The following is a 27,185-nucleotide window of genomic DNA, read 5'->3' as shown; positions in this document are numbered from 1 at the left end:
AATATATAGTAATAGTATCTGATTAAGTGAGTAGCTATCAGGAATCCACACATGTTTTTGAGCTCTTAAGTACCCACTCATGTCTAGATTTTTTTGAAAATTATCTTAAGAAATAAGCAAAAAAACCAAACAAAGGGAGAAAGAAATGAGAATGACTCTGAAACTCATGCATGACTTAGGTAAGCCACATAACTTCTCTTGACCTTCCTCGAATATCCTCTGCTTCTGAGGCCAGAAGAGTGCTGGTCTGGTTTACTGGATCCTCCGTCGGCAACAGAAAAAGTTCGGCTTGCAACTTCCAACAACCTTTTCACCCTCAGCACACATCCTCCTGCATTTGCCCCGACCGAGCCTGCAGGACTCACAAGCAGCAAAATCCCCTACACCGAGAAAGAGCTGCTGATATGCCTTTCCCTGGACTCTCTGGAAATGGGGAAAAGGTCAAAGGCCACAAAAAAGAGAGGGTTTGCATTTATGATTATAAACAGTTTTTCAAGAACCAGTCCAGAGTTTTCAAAGAGCTTTGCTGTTTTCAGAATGGAGATGGGGAGAGTTAAGTTTTAAGCAAGAATTAAGCACAATCCCTGTTTTCTCTGTGTTTATAACCTTGTATGTGTCAAAAGGAAACCCAGCCAGACAGAGTGTCATATATTTTGTAGAACTATAGCAATAAATACCTGATACTACTCTAAAGGGTACAAGATGGAAATGGGAGGAATAGCTTCTGGTTTTGGAAGATCCTTGAAGAAGGAATTAAAAGATTTATGTTCAATTCTTGTTTGGGCCTGGTAACGGCCAAAGGTCCTCAGTAAACTGCTTAATCTCAGCTTTCTCAGTTGTCAAAAGGACTTTCAAGAAATACTTGTCTACATTTAAAATTTTTTTTTAGTGGTTGAATAGAATAATTTATGTTAGAATGTTTTGCAAAACACTATTTACTCAATTAGCTATTTTTGTTGTTACTTTAAGCAGAAGCTTTTTTACACGACCACAAATCATTTTTCAGGATAACATTCAAGGACCAGGTAGACAGAGTGTCTGCCATCCAAGATCCTTTTATTTGCTGATCTGGCTCTCCAGGGGCAGCCTTTATGTTGTAACCCTTTGTTTTCTTTCCTATTAATCACCCTCTCCCTGATAACCTCAAAACATTGAAGCTTATAGGTTGGTGCCATTCCTGCAAGCATTCACTGTGCTCCTACACAGCTCATTTTTCTATTCTCAGTGGTTATTTCTGTCTTCATGATCTTCATGTTCCCTGCCTCACTTGATCTTCACTCTCACACTACTGTTCAGTAACATGCCCAGATAGAATTGATCTATTCTTGGGGCTACATTCTATTTCCTTGCTGTTGGATCTCCTGAGGTTGCCTACGTAACTTCTGAATGCTAACCCAAGATCTTTTCTGTTCATGCTAAATGTTGCTTATGCTGTGCAGGAGCTTGCTATGGCCATTGAGGAGTGCCTTGGCTGGCCATTTGCTTCTGTGAAGTGCATTGTTAAAGTCAAATCCATTCCTCAGCCTTTGCTCTGGTAAGCCCAGGTCCATATGGTCTTCCTCCTCTCCTTGATGCTGTGCACTCAGCACACATTGTGATTGACTCTGAAACAAAGTCCCTGGTGACTTTTATTCTAATTTCCTTTGACTGCAGGTGAGGGAAGACATAAGCTAAAGTTCAACTGAAGATGCCTTTCTGCTAGCAGCAGATGACACCAAGCGTCTTGACAACATTTAAATAAAGGACTAATGTCTTCCTTCTCTATCATGTTGGTCTGACCCCTACAGTACAATTCTGTGGCTCCAAGGCACCTCAGCTCAATAGCTAAATCTCAAGCTCCTCAATTTCTCGTTTACTACCAGTTCTTAATTTTATTATTTTCTCCTCCTAAGTTCCAACCTCCTTCCTCACCTGGGATCGTCTGCATTAGCATCCACCATGTTTTCCCAGCTTAGCTGGGAAATAGCTGTGCTTTAGAGCCTCAGCCTGTCCTGTACCCTCAACCTTTCATTACCAAGGCAGGGAAGAATCAGCATGTTCAGCCTTAGAATCAGATAGGATGTGGAATTATGCTGTATTTCTAATCTGATCTACTCTGGAATGCCAGGGGTTCTCTCTAGATGCCCATTTGCTGCCAAATTAAAACACCCATTCTCCCACTCATCACCCTGTTAACCCTCTCTGGATGTGTTTATCTGAGGGGCTTATATGCAGCTGGTACCCATTGGCATGGGCAAAATGATTGTTAACAATAGCATCTGGTCTTTTCAAGTAGTGTATGTTCTGATTATTCAATGCTGCACAGCTTGTTGAAGATTTTGCGTGCCATCTCTGCTTGAGTGTTGCTGGGCACCAAGCTACATGGCTGAGAATCACACAATTAAGACTTACGACTCTGGTCTCCTGAGTTGGAAGCCTATTCTATCATGTATTATTTGTGTCCCCTGGGCAAAATTATTTAACATCTCTTCTATGTCTCTGCTTCATCTTTGGTAAAATGGTGTTTATAATAGTACCTGCCTCATAAGGATGTTCTGAATATTAAATGACATAATCCACATGAAGCTGTTAATAGACTGCCTGGTGCATTGTAAGCACTCAATGACGAGTAGCAACCTTAATCTTTTTCACTCTGAAATTCTGTCCCAACACTTGTAAATTTTGTTTGCAATTACCCAAGAATATTTCTTTCAGTTCTGTTTATAATATGATTTCTTCCTGTATGAGTCCACAAAAATAGACCAATGGGCTATTCATTATGAACAACTTGTCTATAATGGTAATAAATTTTCACTGAACCATCCTCGCTCCTTTATTTGATCATTCTTAGATCAAAAGCATACATTTGTGACACACTTTACTGGATTTAGGAACAGAGCCCATAAGAGGTGGATAAGCATATTTTCAGAGTAGTGTTAGTTGGCTGGTACAAGCTTGATCCTGTGACCTTGGTTTAATTAGTGAGAATACCCACCAGGTGCAAATCTCTACAGCCAAAATTACAATCCAGTAACAAGGAGATTTCTCTGTGAAATGGAAGCTCCAGATATGATGCGGAGAACGAGAAGAGAAGAAGATAGAGCTGGTGGACTAGGATTTCAGGCAATTCTATTTTCACTAGTATTTCCATCACCTCCTTGTCTTCAGAAGACAGAGATAGCTGACAGGCCAGACTTCCTAAAAGTAAAAATTATACACAGGAATTTAACTTACCTCCTGGAAATGTCTGGTGATACTCGAGTCCTGCCTGGGACCCTAAATTCAAAACAAAGCACATTTTGGATATTAAAATCATTGCAGGAAATAACACTGTGTAAAACAGTATTCCCAAATCCACACATCTGCTCTCAATGGACACCAGACCACAGAGTTTGCGTCTTTATTCTATTTCTGAAGGCTAGCCCTCCTGGTAACCAGTGAGAAGAAGGTATAAAAAAAAAAGAATAACACTTTCCTCTTAGAAAATGCTACTGCAGGTTCAAGAAACTCCCATAATAAGTGCAGTGGGAAGCTGATCATTACTCTCAATTTTAAGGTCATACAAGAATCATCACGCTGTATGATATGCTCCATCAAAATCTTACCCATTTTCATTTACCTGTTGGAAATTGAGCCAAAACAAATAAAAAGGCAAAGACAAAATAAAACACCTTCCTGTTTGGGGCCATCTCTGAGGAAAGACTCTTCAGAACAAAGATTTGGGATTTCTCTGAGAGGGAAAGAGCCTCATTTATATTTGAAAGTAATGGGATATGCTCTTGGTCAGTGAAGTGAATCAATAAAGAAAGTGCATTTATATGCTCCATTTCTCAAGATCAAGGACTGATATGATGGATAATAACCCTTGGCCTCCATAAAGCCTAATATTTTGGGTATTCTGACCAGGGTACTGGAAAGAATACCAGACCAGGAGTTGGAAGACCAGGGGCCACATACAGCTCTGGCCTACTAATCCAGGGACTGGGAGCATGTTACCCCCTCTCACATCTCCAACCTTGAGATGCTGGGGTTGAGTTCCTGAACAACCAATGTATTGAAATTCTTAACAATTTTATCTTTGAACATGTGCTTTGTAAGTGAAGTCTGATGGGACAAGAATCATGCTCTGGGACCTTGGAGCTCACATATGTTCCTTCCTTCCCCTCCTACCCTTCTGGGAGGGTTCCTGCCCCCTGCCTCTGCCTCATGAACCCTAGTCCCCCATGTGAGAGGTTTGGGGTTGATTTCCTGAGCCCTGAGCATCTCAGGGCATGGCATGGTGCTAATCAGCCCCACCTTGGGCTAACACTGTCGTGATGTAGGCAGGCAACTTGACAGAAGCAAGCCTCTACCCATCCCCAATTCAGGACCTACTGCATGCCTGGACAGATGTTGCGATAACTTTGGGAGTCACCCAATCACCATGGTTGGTCCTGTGGGAAGGAGAGATGCCTGGCTTGACTCTCTCTGGGATAAGGCACACCAGTATAGCAGCAGCTGGCAGGAGGCGGCAACCCAGCAGGCAGTGTGACACACATATATGCTCAGAGTTGCAAGATGAAGGATCCTCAGCCATCTGTGAGGGGGTACAACTGTCCCTCGAGTGTCCCTGTGCCTGAGGAAGTGTGACATTAAATAACAAATAAAAAATACTATGACAGATCAAAAGACCTGGGAAGAAAGGAAAATGCTTGATATTTTGGTGGCTTTAATGGCACCTTTTTCCCACTTTTTGAACATGGGACCATGCATTTTCATTTTGCACTAGGCCCAGCAAATTATGTAGCTGGTCCTGACCTGGAGTGAACTTCCAGTCTTAAAAAAGTAGGATGACTGTTGGCCTCTTAAAACTGTCTCAATTAAAAGGCTGTCCCGGTCATGGGAATCATGAGTCCTACTTGTTATAACAATGGGCTAAAGATGGCCCCAGAACATTGGTGATTATGGTGTTTGCTTCTTTAGCTCAAAACCCCTTGGCTCCAAACTCAAATTCTTCCACATTCAATTCCTTTTAGTACAGTGCAAAGAAGCACTTGTTTAGCCATTTAGAGCCTTGCATACCCCAAAAAACTGTATCCAGCATCTGCTAACCATAGACAAGACAAACCCTGTAGCTATGAAAGACTCCAAATTGCTGCCGCTCTTCTGAGATCTCTGAGCCAGACTCTCTACTTGCTGCTGAGAAACATCATCCAGACACATGAGCACCTTTCTGATGCTTCTCTCCCCTGAGAGTACCTTTCGGGGTGGAGGCTTCATGCCACTGTCTCTCAGAAGCCCAGCCTCCTCATGCAACCCTGCCCAGGTGGTGCCCAATAATGCTTGTTATGTGTTACTGCCTCTTCCTTGATTAGTCCCCAAACCCTGGAACTCACCACACTCCTGTCCATAGAATTCAGACAGTCAGATGCATCTGCTCTCTCCACGGTGAGATGTGAACAGGACGACTGCTCTTTTAGCAGTTTACAACGCTGCACTTTCCTCGGGAGAGTTAGTTGGCTATTTGTGAGAGCTCAAACAAATTAGTGCGTGCAGTGGTCTGAATGTGTCTTCTCAAAATGCACATGTTAAACTCCTAACCCCCCAGGTGATCATGTTTGGAGGTGGGGCCTTTGGGAGGTGATTAAGCCATTAGGATGGAGACCACATGAGTGGGATTAGCGCCCTTGTAAAAGAAACCCCACAGAGCTCCCACGCCCCGTTCCTTATGTGAGGACACAGGGAGAAATGGGCCATCTGCCACCCAGAAGGGTGTCCTCCCTAGTACCTGACCATGCTGGTGTTCCAATCTTGCAATTCCAGCCTCCAGAACTGTGAGAAATGAATGTTGTTTATAAGCCACCCAGTTGGTGGTATTTTGTTACAGCAGCCCAAATGGACTGAGAAGCTATACGTCCTGAATTTAGATGGGAAGGCACATGAAACCCTAACGCCAGGTGGCATTTCCATTGCTTTATTAACATTCATTTGTTTCAGAGGGTCCAACTGTGGGTCTTATGTTCACAACTTTCATTTGCCAACCAATCAGATCCACTTTAAGAAGCAAAAATAAATGAGATAATCAACAAGATCAATGAGACCGTGCGTAACTTAAAATGTCTTGAAGTTTGTCTTTTCTTGTGGATTTAAATCTTTTTAAGTGAGGTTTGGAAGGAAATAGAGAAAATGTGTATTTCCAATTTATTATTATTAACTAGATTATTCATAATGTATAATGGATATACACACACAAAAATACCTAACAATAATATCATGGTGACCGAGACCGAGAATAGGTGGGATGTTATCCAATAGTTTTTTTAAAACAAACTTTTTAGTTTGGAATAGTTTTAGATTTACTGTGAAGTTGCAAAGAGAGTACAGAGAGTTCTCGTATGCCTTTCCCTGGCTACCCTTAATATTAACATCCATGTTAATAGTTATCAATATTAATAACCATGGCACATTTGTCAAAACCAAGAAATTACCATTGGTACATTACCACTAACTAAACTTCAGAATTTCAGGTTGCCTGATGTATTCTCATGATTAGACTGGGGTTTGGGATTGGGAGAAGAAAAGCATAGAGTGAAGTGTCCTTCTCATCCCATCCTCACATCAGCAGTACATGATATGACCATGACTGACCACTCTGGATGTGACCCTGGTCACTGGTTGAGGTGGTATCTGCCAGGTCTCCACTCTAGCACAACTGTCTTCCCCCCTCCTCCCATATTCTAGTCTATGAAAGCAAATCATTTTCATTTAGGTTGAGGGAGTCAAGTTCTACCTCATGAGAGGAGTGTCTCCACATACCATTTTGGATTCTTGTAAAAAAAATGTGTCCCTTTTCTCACATCTATTTATGTATTTAATTATTTATTGATATCAGTATGGAATGAAGACATAAATTGATGATCTTATCCAGATCATATATGAAAACCATGTTTTCAATAACACAGCAATCATTTGTTGTTTTTCAGAGATTTATGATTGATTTAACAAATGTTTCTAAGGTATTTCAACTTTCAGTAGCAATGATAATAGTGAGTTGTTGGGGAGGGATGCTGGTCTACCTAATTTCATGTTTTCTTAAAGAGAGTCATCCTACTCCCTCTCTCACAAGAGGGAAGAATTAAAGTGGATAATTCAGGTCTTACTCTCCAGCCAATTAACTGATTTATTCCAAATTATGAAAAAGAGTTAGCCAAATTAGTGAGAGCCTGTTACATTTTGGAGTACTTTTTTCCTGAGGGAAAATGTCTCACTGTTCAAGTCATTGTTCTTATTTAAGATTTCTAAGAATATTTATATTTCTACACATACTTTAACAATTAAAATATTATATATATAATATTCTACATTTATCTATCTGTCTTTATTATGGTATTAATCAAATATTCAATAAGCTCACAACTATCCAGGGAGCTAAACAAGATGATGTATGTAGCACTTAAAGTGTGTTAACATACAGCAAAGTTCACATTTTTTTAAATCAATAGTGAAATTGTGCTTCAGTCAAGCAAATTTCCAAGTGTACACAGCTCATAAGTATTGGAGCTGGAATATTGGACTCTCTCTAACTGCAGTGCACCAACTCTTAACCAATGCACGATAATATTATGTAATTACTCTCATTTCACATATGAGTAAACTGAGGCAGTTAAGGCGCATAGTCAGGATTACAATCCAAACTCCCAGATTCCAGACCTTTCCTTCTTGCTAAATCATGTGTCTACTCTTGGTCACCGATGTACATCCTAGTCTATCCTCCCTTCATCTCCATTTTCCTTCTTGGGAACTTTCCAGGATCAGAAAAACAGTGAGCTGTAGACTGAGTGACACCCACTGAGGTGTGTGTGCTCTACTCAGCAGAGCATGGAGACATCCTCATTTCTGACATGCCTCACTGATCAAGATGCAATTTGGTCTGGAGAAGTACATAAATGTAGGTGTTTGCTCCTCTTTTTTCATGGACACTGTGCTGATCTCTCAAGACCCTGCAAGTCATGAGGATGTTCCTCTTTCTCTTTGCTGTTCTCTTCTTTCTGACCCCAGGTAAAATGAGCTTCTCTGCAGGGAAGGTTATTGTAGGTGGTGGCCCAGAAAGAGGGTCTGTCTCAGTGAGCAACAGGATGCTATCAATTCTAGAATGCAAAGGCACCCTTGGCCAGTACCCCTGCAGGGGGATGTTTGTTGCAGGAGGCAACTTTCCTCTAATGCCTCTTCCATAAATCCTTTGCATTTTTCATTATTATCTAGGATGAGGTGTCACAGATTTTAAGAAATAAAGCTATGCCAGGAAAGATGCCTTTTGGTCCCCAGTCTCATGCTCACTAACGAGACAAAAATTTGAAAAAAAAAATTAAAAGCAACGGTATCTGATCTTTTAAAAAATAGACGTGATATAGATTAACATAGGTAAGAAGAGAGACAGAGAAAGGAAGAAATGGAATAGAAAAAAATGGAGCTTACAGACACTGTGTATTCATGCCAATCATGGCATTAGGTAAAATAGCAAAACTTAAGCTGCCATTCCTTAATCCCATACTATAAAGCTGGATACTGTGATAAATATTCCACATAATGAAATGCATTTCGTGCTCCAATGCCAGTGCCTTTAATGCACTGAGTCATAACTCTAATTTAGTGATATTCAGAGCAACTCTTTTGATTTGGTAGGCCCATTTACATATATTTTACAGATGCAGAAATTGAGCCTCAGATGGGATAAGCAGCTTCTCAAGGTCATTCAGAAGAGCAGGAGTGGAGCCAGAAGTGAGCCCAACTCTTTCTTGCTGCAGTGAGAGGAGATGTCCTTCCCATGACAGAACTTTCGTCACTCTCTCCTGCTCTTGGGAACCTCCAAGGGTTCCAGTTGGATCTTCCCCAAAATTAAAGTCCAAGACTAGACTCATCCTAGGTTTCTAGGGAGCTGAGGAAAGGGCTTTCCAGAACCCACAAGGAGCCCAAATTTGTGCCAGATGTCAGTGGTATCCCCTGTGTGATGCTCAGAATTTAGACACCAGCTCTGCATGTCTCTGATCTGTTTTGCAACAAACCTGTGTGAGTAGATTCTGTGCCAAGTATATGGGGAGCTAGGACCTACGGGGAGCCATTCATTCCACTGTATTTGATGTGTTCACTGGAATCTGACCAAGGTGTCCTGTTCAGATCACTCATACTCCTTTTATAATTAGTCAACACAATGGAAAATTATATAATATAATTTTATCTAATATAACTAAGTGAAACCGACCTATTAATATGCCATATGTACAAACACACACACAGAGTTATGTTACCCTCTAGGTGGGTCTCTGTAATGATCCATTAGAAGCCTTGTAGGCATGGATGCTCTTTCCCTTTCCAGAGGCTTTCTCTTTCTGGGCCATCACTGTGACTTGGATCCAATACAAGGACTCTTGTCAGAGTGAGGTCCAGTACCTCCAGCCTGAGATAGTCTTACAATATTAGGAGGGCAGAGAGAGTACAGACCCCTGCAGTGGGAGCCACAGTTGATTGAGGTCTGAAATATTGGGGTATTTATATTAATGAAATTATATGTTGATGCTAGATGTGATTATCGCTCATGCTCGCACTAATCCATTTGGTTTTAGTTTTACATATATGTGAATCAGGCAACTTTATATGTTGACATTAATTGCAATTTAGGTCCATCTGACACTTTCATTATATATGCCCAAATTAGTCATCTTTAAAATGTTGATTCTGATAAGATGTGCTGTCTTTCCTTAACTTGAAGTCTGCTACTGTTATGATTGCTACTGATAAAGTACTAAGGCCTGAAGCTGTATTCTATGCAGAATGGCAGAAGTCTTAGAGAACCACTCCAAACATACTTGCCCTTCCTGATTTTGAATATATTTGATGGAATGTGGAGGAGAAATCAGATTGAAACTTTCCAAACAATCTCTTTACTACCCACTACAGTAAGCTTTTTTCTTTCTAAGTATTTACTGTTTTCTACTCCAGTATCAGGCCATCTCCCCCATCTCAGGTCTGGTTCTTTTCTCACCACGTAGCATGTTGAGAGTGCCTTGAGGAAGTTACTGACTCCGGAGGTGTTAATGAGAACAAGGTGATAATTACTTCAAAAGATTTTGATAAAAGAAGAATAGCTTCTATTTCCCAAATCCCCTACACAGCCTAATCCAAAATGCTGGAAGACAAATCTATTCTGCCTGGTCTTTTATCCTCTATGACAAAAAGACAGACAAATTAGAGAATATTTCCCCTGCCATCTCATCTACTGGCAGGATAAGGTACTAGGACAGCTCATAAAGAAATCTTCACTAACTAGTTCCATGACTGTACCTGGTAATCAGACATACCTGAGAAGAAAATTAATCCAGGTGTTTCCTTCCCTTGTATAGCTAGGAGTGCGTTTTTTGATGAGAAATGCTACCATCTTAAAGGGAGATCCCTGAAATCTTGTTAGAAAAATGAAGAACTTGTTGCTCTCTGCGGGAAGTCTCTGAAATGCTGTCTGACACTCTGACCATGTGGGAAAGTAAAGAAAAATGAATAAGACTGAAGACTCAGACTTCCCAGAGCAACAGGAATGGCCCAGCTTCGTGTTCTTTTTATTCTGGCCTTTTCAGTAAGAAGACATTTCAATAAAAACAAACGACTATCTTTTATCCATTTGTCAAGTGCTTCACTTAGAAAAGGAACATGAGTAGCTAACCTTGATGGTCCCTGCCTCCTGGATTATTTTTGTACATATTTGGTGAGGGAATTGTCCCAAAACCATCTGATATTTATTTTAAAAGGAGACTGGAAGAAAGTAGAATCAACAGACCACCAGCTTGCTCTCAGGCAGTGAGCCCCAACCAACCTGGTGAAATAGATAGATAGATAGATGGATAGATAGAGAAACAGATGATAAACAGCTGATGAATAGATAAAGAAATGAACATATATCTAGATAGTTATATTAATGCTAAATGGTTAGGTAGATGATCAATTTTTTGTGTGTGTTTGACGAAGATCAGCCCTGAGCTAACACCCATGCCAACCCTCCTCTTTTTGTTGAGGAAGATGGGCCCTGAGCTAACATCCCTACAGATCTTCCTCCACTTTATGTGGGATGCTGCCACAGCATGGCCTGACAAGCAGTGCGTCGGTGCCCACCCGGGATCTGAACCTGGGCAGCCAGCAGTGGAGCGCGAACACTTAACCACTACGGCACGGGGCTGGCCCCTCAGTAGATCATCTATTAATCAAGGACTCTCATGTGTCACATACCTGCCTAATCATCTTACTCCATGCCTTTATTTGGAGACAGTTAAATACTCCCTGTGGATTTGTTGCTTATCCATAAGTCTGGAATCAAACTTACTGATGGTCAGAGGGATTATAAATATCTCTATAATTGTCAGTAGCTCCAGTGTCCTGGATCCTGGTCCTGAACTGACTTTCTACTATTTTCCTAGGAACTGGCTAACTGCCAAATTACCTTCTGACTCTAAGCTTGCATGTTACCTCGTTCAAGTAAGGATTCCCTGTCATATTCCCTCAGCTTAAGATCCAGCTATGATTCCCTGCTGGGTCAGAAATCTTGCCTTACCTCCCTCTTAATTCCTCAAGGTCAATGTACTTAATCTTATTGGAATCATTGACCCTTTTTATGACATTTTTCTGTTTTGAGACAACTGTAGAGTCACATACAGTTGTAAAAAATAATAAAGAGATATCTCCAATACCTTTTACCCAATTTCTTCCAATAGCATCATCTTGCAAAACTATAGTGCAATATTGACATTGATACAGAATATTTCCATCACCACAAACACCCCATATGTTGCCATTTTACAGCCATATCCTCCTCCTTCTGTTGCCATCTTCTCCTTAACTTCCAGTAAAACTAATTTGCTCTCCATTTTTACAATTTTATCCTTTCAGGAATGTCATATAAATGGAATAATACAGTTTGTAACTTTGGGGTATTGGGTTTTTAACACAGCATAATTCCCTGGAGATTCTTCAAAGTTGTTGCATTCATCAGTAGTTCTTTCCTTTTTATTGCTGAGTAGTATTTCATGGTTTACATATAGCAAAGCGTGTTTAGCCATTCACCCCAGGACAGACATCTGGGTTATTTCCAGTTTGGTGCTATTACAAATAAAGCTATTATAAACATTTATGTCTATAGATTTTCAAGCAAATATAAGTTTTCATTACTCTGAGATAAGTGTCCTGGAGTGCAATTGCTGGGTCATATGGTAGTTGCAAGTTTAGATTTCAAGAGAATGACAAACTTTTTCCCAGAGTGGTTGTACCATTTCACATTCCCACCAACAATGGAAGAGTGATCTAGCTCATCCACATTCTAGCCAGCACTGGCTAAAAATAGTTAACAATATTTTTTATTTTTGCCATTCTGGTAAGTGTGTATTGACAGCTCATTGTGATTTTAATTTGCTCTTCTCTAAAAGCTAATGATGTTTAACATCCTTTCACATGCTCATTTGTCCTTTTTGCTTGTTTGTTTTTGCTGAGGAAGATTGGCTCTGAGCTAACACCTGTGCCAATCTTCCTTTATTTTGTATGTGGGTTGCCACCACAGCATGGCTTGATGAGTGGAGTGTAAGTCTGCACCCAGGATCTGAACCTGAGAACCCCAGGCCACTAAAGCAGAGCATGAGCATTTAACCAGTATGCCACTGGGCCAGGCCTGCTCATTTGCCATTTTTACATCTCCTTCAGTGAAATATCCACCTCATGCTCCTTTTCTAATTGGATTGCTTTTTCGTTTGTTTTGTTTTTAGTGTTGAGTTTTGAGAAGCCTTAACATATTCTTGAAGTTAATCATTTGTTGGATATGTGGTTTCCAAATATTTTTCCCAGTCTACAGCTTGTCTTTTAAACCTCTTAACAGGATCTTTTGCAGAACATTTTTTTTTTACTTGTGTGAAGTCTGGCTTATTTTCTTTTTATGGATCATGATTTTTCAGTCAGGTCTAAGAACATTTTGCATAACTCTAGGTGCTTAAAATTTTCTCCTATACTCTTTTATTAAGTTCTTATAGTTTCATATTTATAGTGAAATCCAGGAAGCATCTTGAGTTAATTTTTCTGAAAGCTGTGAGATGGTCAAGGTTTCTTTGTTTTTGTTTTGCCTATGGATGTGCTATTGCTCCTGCAGCATTTGTTCAAAAGCCTGTCTTCTCTCCACTAAATTACTTTGAACCTTTCTCAAGGATTTTACTCAACTGATTTAAAAACTGGTGTCCACACAAACTCCTGCCTGAACTGTTTATAGCAGCTCTTATTCACAATCGCCCTAAACTGGAAGTAACCAAGATGTCCATCAATACTTGAGCTGACAACAAATTGTGTTTCATCCATATAATGAGATATTATTCATGGAAAAGAAGAAATAATATATCAAGACACAAAAAGACATGTATGAATCTTAAGTGCATATTGCTACATGAAAGAAGCCAGTCTGAAAATGTTACGTACTGCACAATCCAGTTTTATGGCATTCTGGAAAGGAAAAAAGATCAGGGGTAGTTGAGGGCTGGCAAGGGAATGAACAGTGAATGTGTTAGGGCCATGAGACTATTCTGTATGATACTATGCATTTGTTAAAAGCCTTAGAACTTTGCAGCACAAAAAGTGAACTAAGGTTCACTCTGAAAATTAAGAGAAATAATTTAGGAAGTCAGGGCTAACACAGGATGGAAGGCAGAATGTGACAAAACAATCTAACTGTATTCTAAATGTATAAAACAACTTCATTGAAGGCAGTGGGGGGAAAAGTGTTGACCTAAATAGCTTTGGAAATGAGAGCTATCTCTAAGTCTAAAGACAAAAGGAGCTGTATGAAATATTGCACTCTAGTTGATAATGTGGTTTCTTTTGTAACGAACGAGTAACAATTCTGATACCGCTATACAAGTACACTGAAATTGAACAACTGAGTAAATGAATGGTAGATGGTGGGAGCCAGGTTTCTGACTATTGGAATGACAGTTTACAGATAAGCAAGGAAAAGTTAGAATGATCCATCTGGGATGGATTAGAGTTGGAGACGTCAATATAAACTCATGTTTAGCTTAGTATAGATACAGATGGTTACATATAGAAATATTTAAAGATATGTGTATATATATATGGGTTATTAAACAAACATCTATTTCCCCACTCTATCTGAGACAGCCTAGAAATGTCAACACTTCAGCAACTGTGAGCACACTTGGCACCCAGATACTGTTTTTTAATATCATTCTCCAATTAAAAGAGCCAAGGATCCTTGGAGAAATGGCTAATTCTAGGACTAGAGCAGGAAATATACAAGATAAACCCAGAGCGATTTGTAGTGCGAGAATATACAGAAGTACTCAAAACAAACAGACAAAAAGCTATAGGAGTCAAAAGGATACAAGAGTCAACTGAAAGAGCTCCAAATGACAAAAGCTGGATTAATTTAAGGAAATATATACATTTCCTTAAATATATATTTATATATATATAAGTATTATTGGATTATAATCCAAATTATAAAACAAATATCCATGACCATGATTCCATATGGACATAAATAAATTATTGAATAAATAAATAAATGGGGAAGAAGAAACAGCTCTCCCATGAAGAATAATTCTAAATAATTTATGTAGATACTATGAACTCAAAGAAGTGGGGTATAATTCCCCACTCCTTAAGTCTGAAAAGACTACCTAGTGCATAGTTATTTCCTTCCAAGGATTACAGTATGGGAAGAGGGAAAAAGAGTAAGTTTACAGGGGAGGAACTTGAGAATCATAACCTCAATCGGGTGTTTAAAGTCAACATCAGTAGTGGTAAGTCATGTTGATAGTATGTGATCGTAATATATGACAAGAATGGCCCTTTACCTCAGTGGTCTTCCTTCCCCAAACATATAATCCCAATACTATCATGAGAAAATCATCAGACAAATCCCAGTTGAGGGACATTCATCTCTGACCAGTATTCCTCAAAACTGTCAAGGTCGTGAAAAAAGAGGGAAGTCTTGAGAAACTGTCACAGTCCAAAGGAGCCTAAGGAGACACGACAACTAAATGTAATATGGCATCCTGGATGGGATTCTAGAACAGACAGAGGACATTAGGTAAAAAGTAAGGAAGTTGAGTAAAGTATGGACTTTAATTGGCAATAATGTATTGGTTCATCAGTTCCACAAACTTACCATATGTTAATAACAGGGGAAACTGGATTGCCAGATATATGAGAACTCACATATAAAAATGTCTTCACAATTTTTCTGATGGCTGTTTTAACATCTTTGTCAGATATTTCTCTCATCTCTGTCATTTTGACGTGAGCATCTATTGCTTGTTTCTTCATTCAGTGTGAGATTTTTGTAGCTCTCGGTAGATGAATTATTTTAAATTGAAACTTAGACATTTTTCTTATTAAGTTATGAGACTCTGGATCTTATTTAAGCCTTCTGTTTCCCCTGGGTCCTGCAGGTGAAGAGGGAGTGCCACTTTGTTACTGCCAGGTGGGAAGGAAGTTCAGGTTCAGGTTCCCCATTTGACCTTTGTTGAGACCCCATGGGGTTGGAGTGGGTGGGATGCACCTGTAGTTATTGCTGTGGGTGGGGTGACAGGTGGGAGTAGGAGGAGTTCCAGCTCCCTACTAGGTCTCCACTGATAACTACCCTTGCTGGTAAGAGTAAGAACGCCTTGTTATTTCTCCACAGGAGGCCTCCACTGACACCATGGGGAGGGAGGGTAGTCCTCATTATCTCTGGGTGGTGGTGGAAGTCTTGACACACCACTGCAGCACCCAGGAGCTGGAGAGGAGCTTCATTACTGTGGGGGGCAGGGTGGGGGTGGGAGTGTGAATTCTTTGGTAAAATTCAAGCACACCAAAATTATTCCAGTAAAGATCCAATAATTTATTTCCACCTGTTCTTTCCCCTCTACTATGGAGTGGATCTTTTAAGTTTACTTTTAAATACATATATATGTAAGCTTTCTATTTATAACTATAAGCTTATCCCAACTTTCTCACTTTTTAATGTACTGAAAACACACAACAACTTTATTATGTCTATAATTGTTGGCCTACATTAGCCTGAATCCAAATAGGCTGACCTTCAAAGGATAGTGAAAAATAAAGTTATGTTACCCACTGAGACTTTACAGATTGCTTGGTGGCTGGATAGTTGTTGAGAGAAGAATTCTTATTCTAATTGAAAAGAAAAATTTCTAAACATCTTAAGTTTCTCTGATAAGTTGCTAAGCCTGGTTTGTAACATATTACACAGTAACATATTCATAACTGTATTACTGATGAAACCAATTCCATTCTCAGATACAAAGTTTTATAGTTTTTTTTTACATTTAATCTATGATCAATCTTGATTTAATTTTTGTGAAAGGTGTAAGGTGTGTGTCCATTTTTGTGTGGTTTTTTTTTGTGTGTGTGTGTATGGGCATCCAACTGTTCCAGTATCATTTGTGGAAAAGACTATTCTTTCTCCATTAAAGTTCCTTTCTTCTTTGACAAAGAACAGTTGACTCCATTTGTTTGGGTCTACTTCCAAGCTCTCTATTCTGTTCTATTGATCTATTTGTCTATCGTTTCACAAATGCCACACTGTCTTCATTACTGCAGCTTTATAGTAAGTCTTGAAATCAGGTAGTGTCCGTCTTCCAACCTTGTTCTTTTAGTATTGTGTTGGCTATTCTGAGTCTTTTGCCTTTTCATATAAATTTTAGTATGAATTTGTCAATATCTATTAAATAGCTGGCTGGCATTTTGATGAGATCAAATTCTTCATCAACTCCCTCAATGTCTGATTACCCTGGCCTGCCTTTTGCCAGAATGCTCTTGTGTCAGTTTAGCCAGATCCCTCCCCCCTCTGATGTTTCTTCTTAGTAATTTTCCATCCACTGACCCCCACCCTGTTCCATGGCTATAAATTCCTACCTGTCCTTATTGTGTTCTGAGTTGATCTCTCTCTCTCTCCTGTACTACAAATCTTGTTGTAGTAGTACTCCTTGCATACCTCCCTTATTGTCTTTGAAAGTGTCATGAAACATGTTTCTTTGTCAATTTTATTGATCTTTTCTAAAGAACCAGCTTTGGGTTTCATTGATTTTCCCTATTTTTCTATTTCAATTTGATTAATTCTTGTTCTAATTTTTATTATTTCTTTTCTTCTGCTTTCTTTAAGCTTTAAGTGTTCTTTTTTCCCTAGTTTCCTAAGGTGGAAACTTATATTATTGATCTTCGGTCGTCCTTGTTTTTAATATATGCATTTAATTCTATAACTTTCCCTCCAAACACTGCTTTTGCTGCACCCTACAAATTTCAGTAAATTGAATTTTCATTTTCCCGTAGTTCAAAATATTGCTTTAATTCCTCTTGAGACTTCTTCAATGACCCAGGGGTTATTTAGAACTGTGTTCTTTAGTTTCCAAATATTTGGGGATTTTCCAGTTATCTCTTCAATATTGTTAATTCTTTGTAGTCTGATAGCAGACATTATATGATTTCTATTCTTTTAAATTTGTTAAGATGTGTTTTATGACCAAAAAAGTGGTCTATCTTTGTAAATACTACATGTGAGCTTGAAAATAATGTGCTGTTGTTGAATGAAGAATTCTATTTTGTCAATTAGATCAAGCCTTTTATAGTGCTGTTCAGGTCACCTATGACTTTACTGATTTTCTGCCCGTTGGATCTGTTGTTGCTGAATGATGGGTGTTTAAGTCTCCAAATATAATAGGAGATTTGTCTATTTATCCTTGAAATTCTATCAGCTTTTGTGACATCTGTTTTGACACTCCATTTTTAGGTTCATATACATTAAGGATTGTTATGTCTTCTTGGAGAACTGACCCCTTTATCATTATAAATGCCCCTCTTTATCCATAATACTTGTTCTTGCTCTGAAGTGTGCTATGTTGGAAATTAATAAAGTGACTCCAGCTTTTGATTAGTATTAGCACGTGCAATCATGCATCACTTAATGAAGGGAATACGTTCTGAGAAATGCATCATTAGGCAAGTTCATCATTGTGAGGGCATCACAGAGTGTACTTACACAAACCTAGATAGTATAGCCTACTACACACCTAGACTCCATGGTGATAATCTTCTGGGACCACCGCGATATACACGGTCCGTCTTTGACTGAAATGTTATTATGTGGCATAAGACTGTATATTTTTCTCCATCCCTTTACTTTCAATCTATGTTATCTTCATATTTAAATTGGGTTTCCTGTAGACAATGTAGACTTGAGTGTTGTTTTGTGATCCAACCTGACAGTCTTTGTCTTCTAATTTGTATATTTAAACCATTGATGATAAGTGATTATTGATATTGGTGAATTAATATCTACCATATTTGCTACTGTTTTGTATTCATTGCATTTCTCCTTTGTTTCTCCCCCCCCTTTTTCTGCTTTCCATTATTTTAATTGAGCTTTTTACATGATTCCATTTTATCCCCTCTTATCATATCAATTGTACTTTTTTTTATTTGTTAGGGTTACTTAGATTTATGCAAATACATTTTTAACTAATCTAAGTTCACCTTCAAATAATACCATACTGCTTCCCATGTAGTGAAGTACCTTATAGCAGAGTATTCTCAATTCCTCCTTATAGTCCTTATGGCATTGCTATCATCCATTTCATTTATCTATGCTTTGTAATCAGCCAATTCATTGTTGTTATTATTATTTTGAACAAACTGTTGTGTCTTAGACAAATTGAGAATAATAAAAATGAAAGATCTTATTTTACCTCCATGTAGTTCTTCTATACACTCTTTAGGTAGATGCAAGTTTCTGACCTATAAAATTTACTTTCTTTCTGACATTCTTTCTAACATTTTTTGAAAGGCCTATTGACTGGTGAAAACTTCCCTCAGTTTTTGTTTGTCTGAGAAAGTTATTACTTCCCCTTCATTTTTGAAGGATAATTTTGCTGGGTATAGCATTCTAAGTTAGTGGTTTCTTCTTTCATCACTTTAAATATTCCACCCCACTGTCTTCTTGTTCACATGGCTTCTGATTTCACTTTAATTCCCATCCTTGCTCCTCCAAGAGTAAGGTGGTTTATTTTCCTCTGCATTCTTGCAAGATTTTCTCTTTGACTTTGGTTTTCTGCAGTTTGAATGTGATATGGCTGGGTGTAGATTTTTTGCTATTTATTTTGCTTGGCATTTTTGGAGCTTCCTAGATCTGTCATTTGGTATTTTCACTAATTTTTGGAAGATTCTCAGCAATTATTACTTTAATTTTTTCTTTTATTAGTTTCTCTCTTTTTTCTCTTTCTGATTATCCCATTAAGCATATGTACACCTTTTGTAATTATCCCATGGATCTTGGATATTGAATATGATATTTCTTTTCTTCTTTTCTTTTTCATATTTTTAATCTTTGAATTTTTGTTTTGGAAATTTCTATTGACATATCTTCAAGCTCACTGATTCTTTCCTCAGCTATGTCCAGGTTACTGATGAAACTATTGAAGGTATTCTTCATATCTGCTATAATCTTTTCGATTTCTAGCATTTTCTTCTTTATCTGCAATATTTTTATTGTTATAAAGTACACATAACATAAAATTTAGTATCTTAATCATTTTTAAGTATACAGCACAGCGGTATTAATTCCATTCATATTGTGTAACCCTCACCACCATCCATCTCCAGCACTCTTTTCATCTTGCAACACTAAAACTCTGTACCCATTAAAAAATAGCTCTCTATGACTTCCTTGCACCAGCCTTTTGATTCTTTCTTAGAGTTTCCCTCTTTCTGCTTACATTACCCATCTCTTCTTGCATGTTGTCAACTTGTCCCATTAGAACCTTTAGTGTACTAATCATAGTTATTTTAGATTCACAGTTATAATTCAAAAATTTCTGTCACATCTGAGTCTATTTTTTCAGAATTTGCTTCTTCTTGCCTTTAGCACACTTTGTAATTTTTTGTTGAAAGCCAGACATGATGTATGGGGTAATAGGAACTGTGGTAAATAGGCATCTAGTGTGAGATTTTATGTTAAATTGGCTAGGAGTTGGGCTGTGTGTACTGTTTGCTGTAGCTGTAGTTGTTACAAGCTTCAATTTCCTCTAATGTTCTTGTTTTTCTGTCCTCTGTTGTCTTTGGGTTCTCCTAAAAAACTCATTTTAGGGGTCGGCTCCATTGCATAGTGATTAAGTTCAGTGCAATCCAATTTGGTGGCCTGGGTTCACAGATTCAGATCCCAGGTGCAGACCTACACCACTCGTCAACCATGCTTTGGTGGTGACCCACATGCAAAATAGAGGAAGACTGGCACAGATGTTACCTCAGGGCTAATCTTTCTCAAGCAAAAAAGGAGGAAGATTGGCAATAGATATTAGTTAAAGGGCAAATCTTTCCTTAGCAAAATTTTAGGATTTAACAAAATTTCCTTAGCAAAAAAAAAAAAAGCACAGTTTAAATAGAGTCTGTTCCTCCAGCTCTTTCAGGTGTAATTTTCTATTATTAAGTTGAGCCCTGTTGGATGGTGGTAAAGCATGAGGGAGAGGAAACATTCTACAATCTTAGGATTAAACCTCAGTTTTTTCCTGGCCTGTGTCCCTGCAATGTGACTGTCACCAGTATTTCTTAGCTTCTCCCCCACACTCAATAGAGATGGGAAAGGTAGATGGGGCTGGAGTAGGGGTAACACCCTTCCCCCAGGAGGGACATGGCTCTGGTAAAGTCATTTTCCCTGAAGAGTAAGTTCTTGCTATAGAGAATTCTCGGAACGTATTTCACATAATTACTCTCTATTTCTCTTTGCTAGAGCCACCATTGGTTCCTTTTGGGAACCATGGTAACCTGATGGGTTTCCTGGAGTCAAACCAAGGAAGGTGTAGGATTCCCTTAGTACCTGGCACTCAGTAGTTTCTCACTTTCATGCCAGTCCACACTCAGCCTCTGTCAGTTAATCAAAATTATCACAAGTGTCCCTATCAGTGTATTGCTCCAGCGGCTTCTGCTCCAGAGGCACATCTCGGCTGTGCCTTTCTCCAAATTTAGGAGTGGCAGTTCACTGTGTGACCTCAGTTCTCTGACGGGTCCAAGAAAAATCATTGATTTTTAGTTTGTTCAGTGCTTTTCTTATTTTAAGAGTAGGAGGGGTGACTTCCAGGTTTTTCATGTAGCAGCTGAAACCAGAAGTCTCAGATACTTCTTAAGGACCCAGCAAAGTCATATATATCTTTTTCTTTTTCTAAGAAGAAGATATTGGATTTCTTTTGAAGTTTGTTTTTTCAATATCTATATTTGAATTCCTTTCTGTGAAAAGCCACTTTCTATTTATTATGATCGGAAGTTGCCAATTTTCTTTAGAATCTTGATCATGTAGACAACCTAGAATATAGGTTGTTTTCACCATAAGGCTCTTCAACAAAGATGACTAAAGCCAGCCTGTGACAGGCTGGGAGAGCCCATGGATCATACATTGTGGTGCTCTGGTTTGTCTGCTGTGAGGCGACAATACCCCACCCCGGCCACTCTCACCTCACTGTCTCCAGTCAGTGAGAAGACACAAAGCAGACCCAGAGCTGGGCCGAGTCCTCTGATGTAGGACTCCTCTGAAGGTCACCCTTCGCTCTGGGGTCCCCATCAACAATATTGAGATGTTCTGCACTGCAGTCTGAGACTCTTCCTACCCATCACCACCCCACCTTTTCACAGGTGTCAGACCCACAACGTGGTGGAAGCCTTTCCCTGCCCAATCTTGCTCCTTCTCCCTTCATCCTTGACAGGCATTTCCCACAATAAATTCCTTTGATATCTGCTCCTTGGAGATACCTATTGTCCTCAACCCACAGGCTTTCTGTTCCAGAAACATGCTGAGATTTCTCGTCATTCATGACCTCACCATGTCCTACATCATTCTACTCTTTGACATGATATCTTTATTTCTTTTTATGTCTGTAATTCAGAGGGGTCTCACGAATGATGAACTTTACTCCAATTGCCTACACCACTATTTCAACAAGAAACTCAGACTGAAATTTACCTGGGGCAATTTAATGTCACTTGAACTGGAAAAGAACTGAAAGTCCCTTCACCCGTATCAGAGGAGATCTCAGAGATCATCTATTCCAATTCTTGTTTCAGATGGGGAAACAAATGACGTGACTTGTGCTAGGTTACAAACAACTCCTTCTAAATGGTCCTTTCCAAGCAATAATCCACCCCCTACCTCGAACACTGTCTCGCTGACACTTCTGATGTCCCTAACACCTGCCCCTTGTGCGGCCTCTTGGTGAGTGCTCACCAGTGCACACTGGTTTTTGATCAGCTTCAACAATCAGCAGCAGCACTCTGCCCATAAATAGAGCTGCTCCTTTCCTGCCTGGTCGTACTCTCCGCACACCTGCTTCTGTGTCTCTTCAGCAACCTTTGCACCATGAGGATACTTTTACTGCTCTTTACTATTTTTCTTCTACTCTACCAAGGTTCTCCAGGTAAAAAGAGACTCTCAGCTAGAAATATATACAGTTGCAGAGGATGGGAGGTAAAGAAAAAACTTTACTAAGAACAAAAATCCTGTGGGGTCAAGCCAGCATCTTAATCACTTTTCCCTGATTGAGACCATGAGTAAAATGCAGTAAAAGGCAGTCCTTATATCCACCTTTTGTAGCAAGGCTTCATAGCTCAAAAACCATAGGGATCTAAATATCATTGGGGTTTCACTAATCATACTTATTGCATTGCAGGTATATAAAATTAATCATTGTTGATTTTGTGGAAATAGATGCCTTCTCCCTTTGTTGGCCCCCATCTGCCTCCCTCTTAACAGCTTTGATCTGCACAGAAGGAGTGCCTATTCACCCTCCTAAATGGTATGACACATTTTCATATAAAGTCAGGGGATTAGAATTAAGAGGAAAGCAATGATTTCAGTAGGTAAAAAATAAGTTTATTGATAACACAAATAGCAGCCACCTTTGGAGTCTGCTGAGGAAATTTCAAAGTTAGATGGAGATGTCAGCAGTGTGCTGACTCCTATATTAATCTATGTACCCCAAAGCATACAATTTTGTACTATTAGATTGGGAAGGGACGTGAGAGATCATCCAGTCTAATTCCTCCCTTTTAAAAGCTGAGTCAAATATTCTACAGACCTGTGAGAGAAAATAACTTTCCCAGAGCCGCTCAAGTCTAGCTGTGCTGGATTAAACCAAATGTTCTGACTCATAGAACCTGCAGTCCTCTCCCCAAGCTCCTCGGTAGTTTCCCTAGGCCCCAAGGGATGTCCGGCCTGCACTCCTTGTCCCTTTCTAGAGTGTGTCCCTACAGTGGTCCAGATGGGTTATTTCTTTATCTCAGAGTTTCATGTTTAGCTTAACTCTTTCTACCTTGTTCTTTCTTCCTGGGACATTTCCCATGGACACTTCTCTGAAATTCTGCTATCAGCATATTCCAGGTCAGTTAACGTATGATAGTAATTTATTTATCACAAAACAGGTTCCCATCAACCGTTGATCACAAGACAAAGAACCTGTTGAGATAGAAAGCCAGGTCTGGGTCCCTCCAGAACAAGAGGGATGCTCATGCAGAGCTGGTTACCATTGCTCTCACTGGGCTGCTGAGGGCTGGGTCAGATTGGCCTCTACAGTCCAATTGTGAGAAAGCCCCTGAGAAGGTGGGTGATATGGAGGAAATGAGGAAGGAAATGCTGGTGGTGATGAACTAGAGTGATTGCCCACCCCTCATCTCCTGTTGCTCCCCCTTCTGGTAACTTTTGCTTTTACACACTTCCAGCCATTGAAACGCCCTCAAAACTGGAGGAGGGATGCACAGGAGTGCAATCAGTTATATAAGAAGGATACTTAGTGTAATTTGGTCTACCCTGGAATGTATGGTGCTTGATGAATAGATTGAATTCAGAGCATGTGTTTTCTCTTTTGCATTCTGTTTACTCAGACACAAAAGCTGGGGTTTGGTCCCAGTGTTAACAGTAACTTGTTGTGTGACCTCAGGTGAGTCACTTCCCTTCTCTGGGCCTCTATTCCCATCTCTAAATAGAGGACCATGAGAGCTTGCTTGAAAGTGACAATCCAGCATTTTCAGGTCTGTACTCTCTTTCTGGTCCATTCTGCTCCTACCCTATGCTTCACTGTCCCTGAGCTCACACAGTACCTTCCTCTTCTTTTTCTATCTCCATGGTGTAAAGTAGCTGGCTCCAAACATGTCAGAAGTCGTATATCTGGTACCAGGCTCCACATAATCACTTGTAATAATGAACATTTCATCTCATCTCACTCTTTTCTTCATTGTCTTCGACTCTGACCACAGGGCTTGCTTTTCCATGGAAGTCGCAGTACTGAGGAAATCCCAACCATGAGCCTCTTCAGTATTCTGCCCAATGCATTACTTTGTGAATATGCTTTTTATCCTCACCTGCACCCTGATCAAAGAACCCACACAGATCGGCATTGCAAATAGGAGGGTTTTTTTAACCAGGACAAAGGAAAACCATGAAACCCCAGCCCAAGGATAAGCAGCATTTTGGAGTTATTCTCCCCTTCTCCTCTGTGGAAAATGGACAGATGGGGAGGGAGAGGGCTAGGTTCTCAGGTGCAATAAGGACCTTGGGTCTGGACTTCCATAAAGGGGCCACATTCAGCATTCATTGTGCACATCAGGCCCTCCATTTCCAGAATTCTCCTGACACCGTCTCCATATTTGGTTCTTGCCAAGTGCAGGAGGCACCTGACTGCAGAAACTCCTCAGACAAAGTTCTCCATGGAGGCTCTTTTGATCCACCACCCACATTTCCTCTCCACCATCAAACATGCTCCTGGGCTCTCCTGACTGAATAATGCAACCAGTTTGCCATGTGAGGCAGCTATATGTTTAAACAGCCACTCTCAGCCTCAGAGAGCACTCCCTGAGACTTCAAGTAACTAACCGCATATCTCCTGCTTAGTGCTCTGGGCCAAGGGGCCAAAAGATCATGGTTCTATCTCCTCTCCTCCCCTCAAGCCTACTCTGCCTTAGTCTAGTGCAGTCTATCCCACTGTGCTCTCAACAGGTAATTACTCATCACATGAGTGCAACTGGTACTGAGTGAGCATGTGATGGTGAGTATGGGATATAAACAATGTCTTCCCACTCAGGGAACTTAGAATCCAAATGAGAAGACCAAATTAAAAAAAAATATATGCAACTACAACTTGGGATAGCTGTTATGAAAGAATAAACAACATTGTATAGGAAGGAAGAGTTTGGGGGCACTTAACAACAGGGGCCGAATTCTCCATCATTGTAACATTTAGGTTGAGAGATGAAGGTTCAAAGAGGTCAGTATGGGAAGAGGAGAAAAGTATTTCAGGCAGAGAGAACAGTGTAAGTGAAGGTGCTGAGATAGCCCAGAGCTGGTGTTCAGGAACTGAAGGGAGACCAGTGAGGTGAGGAGAATAACGACCCCGTGGAACAGCATGAATCAGAAGAGGTGGTCCAGAGTCAGAGCACAATAGCTTTGTAGACCACGGTAAGGGGCTTGGTTGGATTTAATCAAAAACCAATAGCAAACTTTTGTAGGGATTTTAAGGAGAGCTGTGACATGAACCAATTAATATTTTTTTACAAAATCATGCTGGAAGAGAATCAGATGGTGATGTCAAGAAGCTGGGAAAATGGAAGAGGGTGGGGGTGTTGGGGAAACCACCACCATGTGTCTGCTCCACCAGGACTCCCCAGCATTCTCTACAGTCTCTACATCCCCCCCAAAAAAATCCTTCCACCAAAGTCTTCCCTCTTGTTCCTTGGACACAATTAATCACACTGACTTTTCTGTTCCTTAGTGAGAAGTGACCTTGACGCAGACAGGATATGTGGTTATGGGACTGCTCGCTGCCGGAGGAATTGTAAAAAAGAGGAATTCAAAATTGGAAGATGCCCCAACACCTATCCATGCTGTTTGAAAAAATGGAATGCCAACTCATCGAATCCTGTAAAATACTGAAGTCCTGGTCTCTAGAGTCACCGACAGCTGGACCTCTGAGCCTTCCCTTCTGGAGTTCTCACAGCTAGAATATCCCTAGTGGCACCACCAGTCTAATTATTAAGTGAAGACTTGCTGCACGTTCACTCAATGTAGAGCCAATGTAGGAAGTTACAGCAGAATATGGGGCTTCAGCCTTCTGAGCCCCAGACAACCTTGTCTGGTTGTGATATGAGGATAGCAATGCAGCTTAAGTGAGAATTTAACACTTTAAAACATGAACCCCAAAATATATCTAATCAGCCACAAACCTAATTGAATATCATATCAATTGATCTTGATAATATTGGTTTTCTTTTCAGATCAGAAGTTCTGCTCAGCAGTTATATATGTCTTGTGTCAATTAAAATGGAAAATAAACCAATGTTAAGTGCATTTTGCTTGGCATACACTATAATTCAAAACATAGACCTCTGGGGAGAAAAACATAAGAGATACTATGTGATCAGAAGGTAGGGTTTGACTCAGGGGCATGTCTGTGCAGGGTCACATCCAGCAGATGGCAGCCGAGAATGGCGCTGCCAGTGGGCAGTATTGAGTGGATGCATCCAGACTCATGTCCTGATAACTGGTAGAGAAAGGCAAGTAATAAAAGCTCTGACCTGCCTTTTCTGTTCAAACTGTATTTCAGGGTAACCAAATGGTTTGTGAGGAAAAGCTTCTCTCTACAAAAGTCGTCCAACTAACAAATGTAGAAGGAGTGATAGAATGAGAATATTACTTTTTTGTGTGTGTGAGGAAGATTTGCTCTGTGCTAACAACTGTTGCCGATCTCCCTTTATTTTGCTTGAGGAAGATTAGCCCTGAGCTAACATCTGTGCCAATCTTCCTCTATTTTGTATGTGGGGGGATGCCACAACATGACTTGACAAGTGGTGTAGTTCTGCACCTGGGATCAGAATAGGATTGGAACACAGGAAACCCGCGAACGGGGCCGCTGAAGTGGAGTGCACCGAACTCAACCACTACACCAGAGGGCCAGCCTGAGAATATCACTGTTTTTCAAACACCTAGGGAAAGAATGATCAGGCCAATGAATGTAAATAACCACTAAAATAAACAAGATGATCCCCTGAATTTATGTGCCTCCTAATAGACGTACGCAATGCTACCTGGGAGCTATTAAGTTGCATTGTGTCCTATTGGCCAAAAATAGTACAATGAGCTTCCGTGTGGCTATCACTTACCTTCA

At 39.9% G+C, this 27,185-nt stretch overlaps 2 protein-coding genes and 1 pseudogene across 2 annotated transcripts; 2 read left to right on the top strand and 1 right to left on the bottom strand.

The window, feature by feature from the left end:
• Nucleotides 1–252: 252 nt before the first annotated feature.
• On the bottom strand, nt 253–3,683 carry LOC131393858 (beta-defensin 12-like). Its single transcript, XM_058524849.1, has 3 exons — nt 3,599–3,683; nt 3,214–3,255; nt 253–380 (listed from the first exon to the last, which is right to left on the bottom strand). Exons 1-3 carry the CDS (start codon nt 3,666–3,668, stop codon nt 253–255), a joined length of 240 nt encoding a protein of 79 aa, XP_058380832.1. The 5' UTR covers nt 3,669–3,683.
• A 4,284-nt stretch (nt 3,684–7,967) lies between these two features.
• Nucleotides 7,968–10,510, top strand: LOC131393857 (beta-defensin 15-like; annotated as a pseudogene).
• An 11,880-nt stretch (nt 10,511–22,390) lies between these two features.
• On the top strand, nt 22,391–25,954 carry LOC131393856 (beta-defensin 104A-like). The gene is made up of 2 exons (XM_058524848.1): nt 22,391–22,448; nt 25,794–25,954. Exons 1-2 carry the CDS (start codon nt 22,391–22,393, stop codon nt 25,952–25,954), a joined length of 219 nt encoding a protein of 72 aa, XP_058380831.1.
• Nucleotides 25,955–27,185: the final 1,231 nt, after the last annotated feature.

The sequence above is a fragment of the Diceros bicornis genome, chromosome 29 (assembly GCF_020826845.1).
Source record: "Diceros bicornis minor isolate mBicDic1 chromosome 29, mDicBic1.mat.cur, whole genome shotgun sequence".
NCBI lineage: Eukaryota > Metazoa > Chordata > Mammalia > Perissodactyla > Rhinocerotidae > Diceros > Diceros bicornis.
This window is presented reverse-complemented; position numbering and strand designations above follow the sequence as displayed.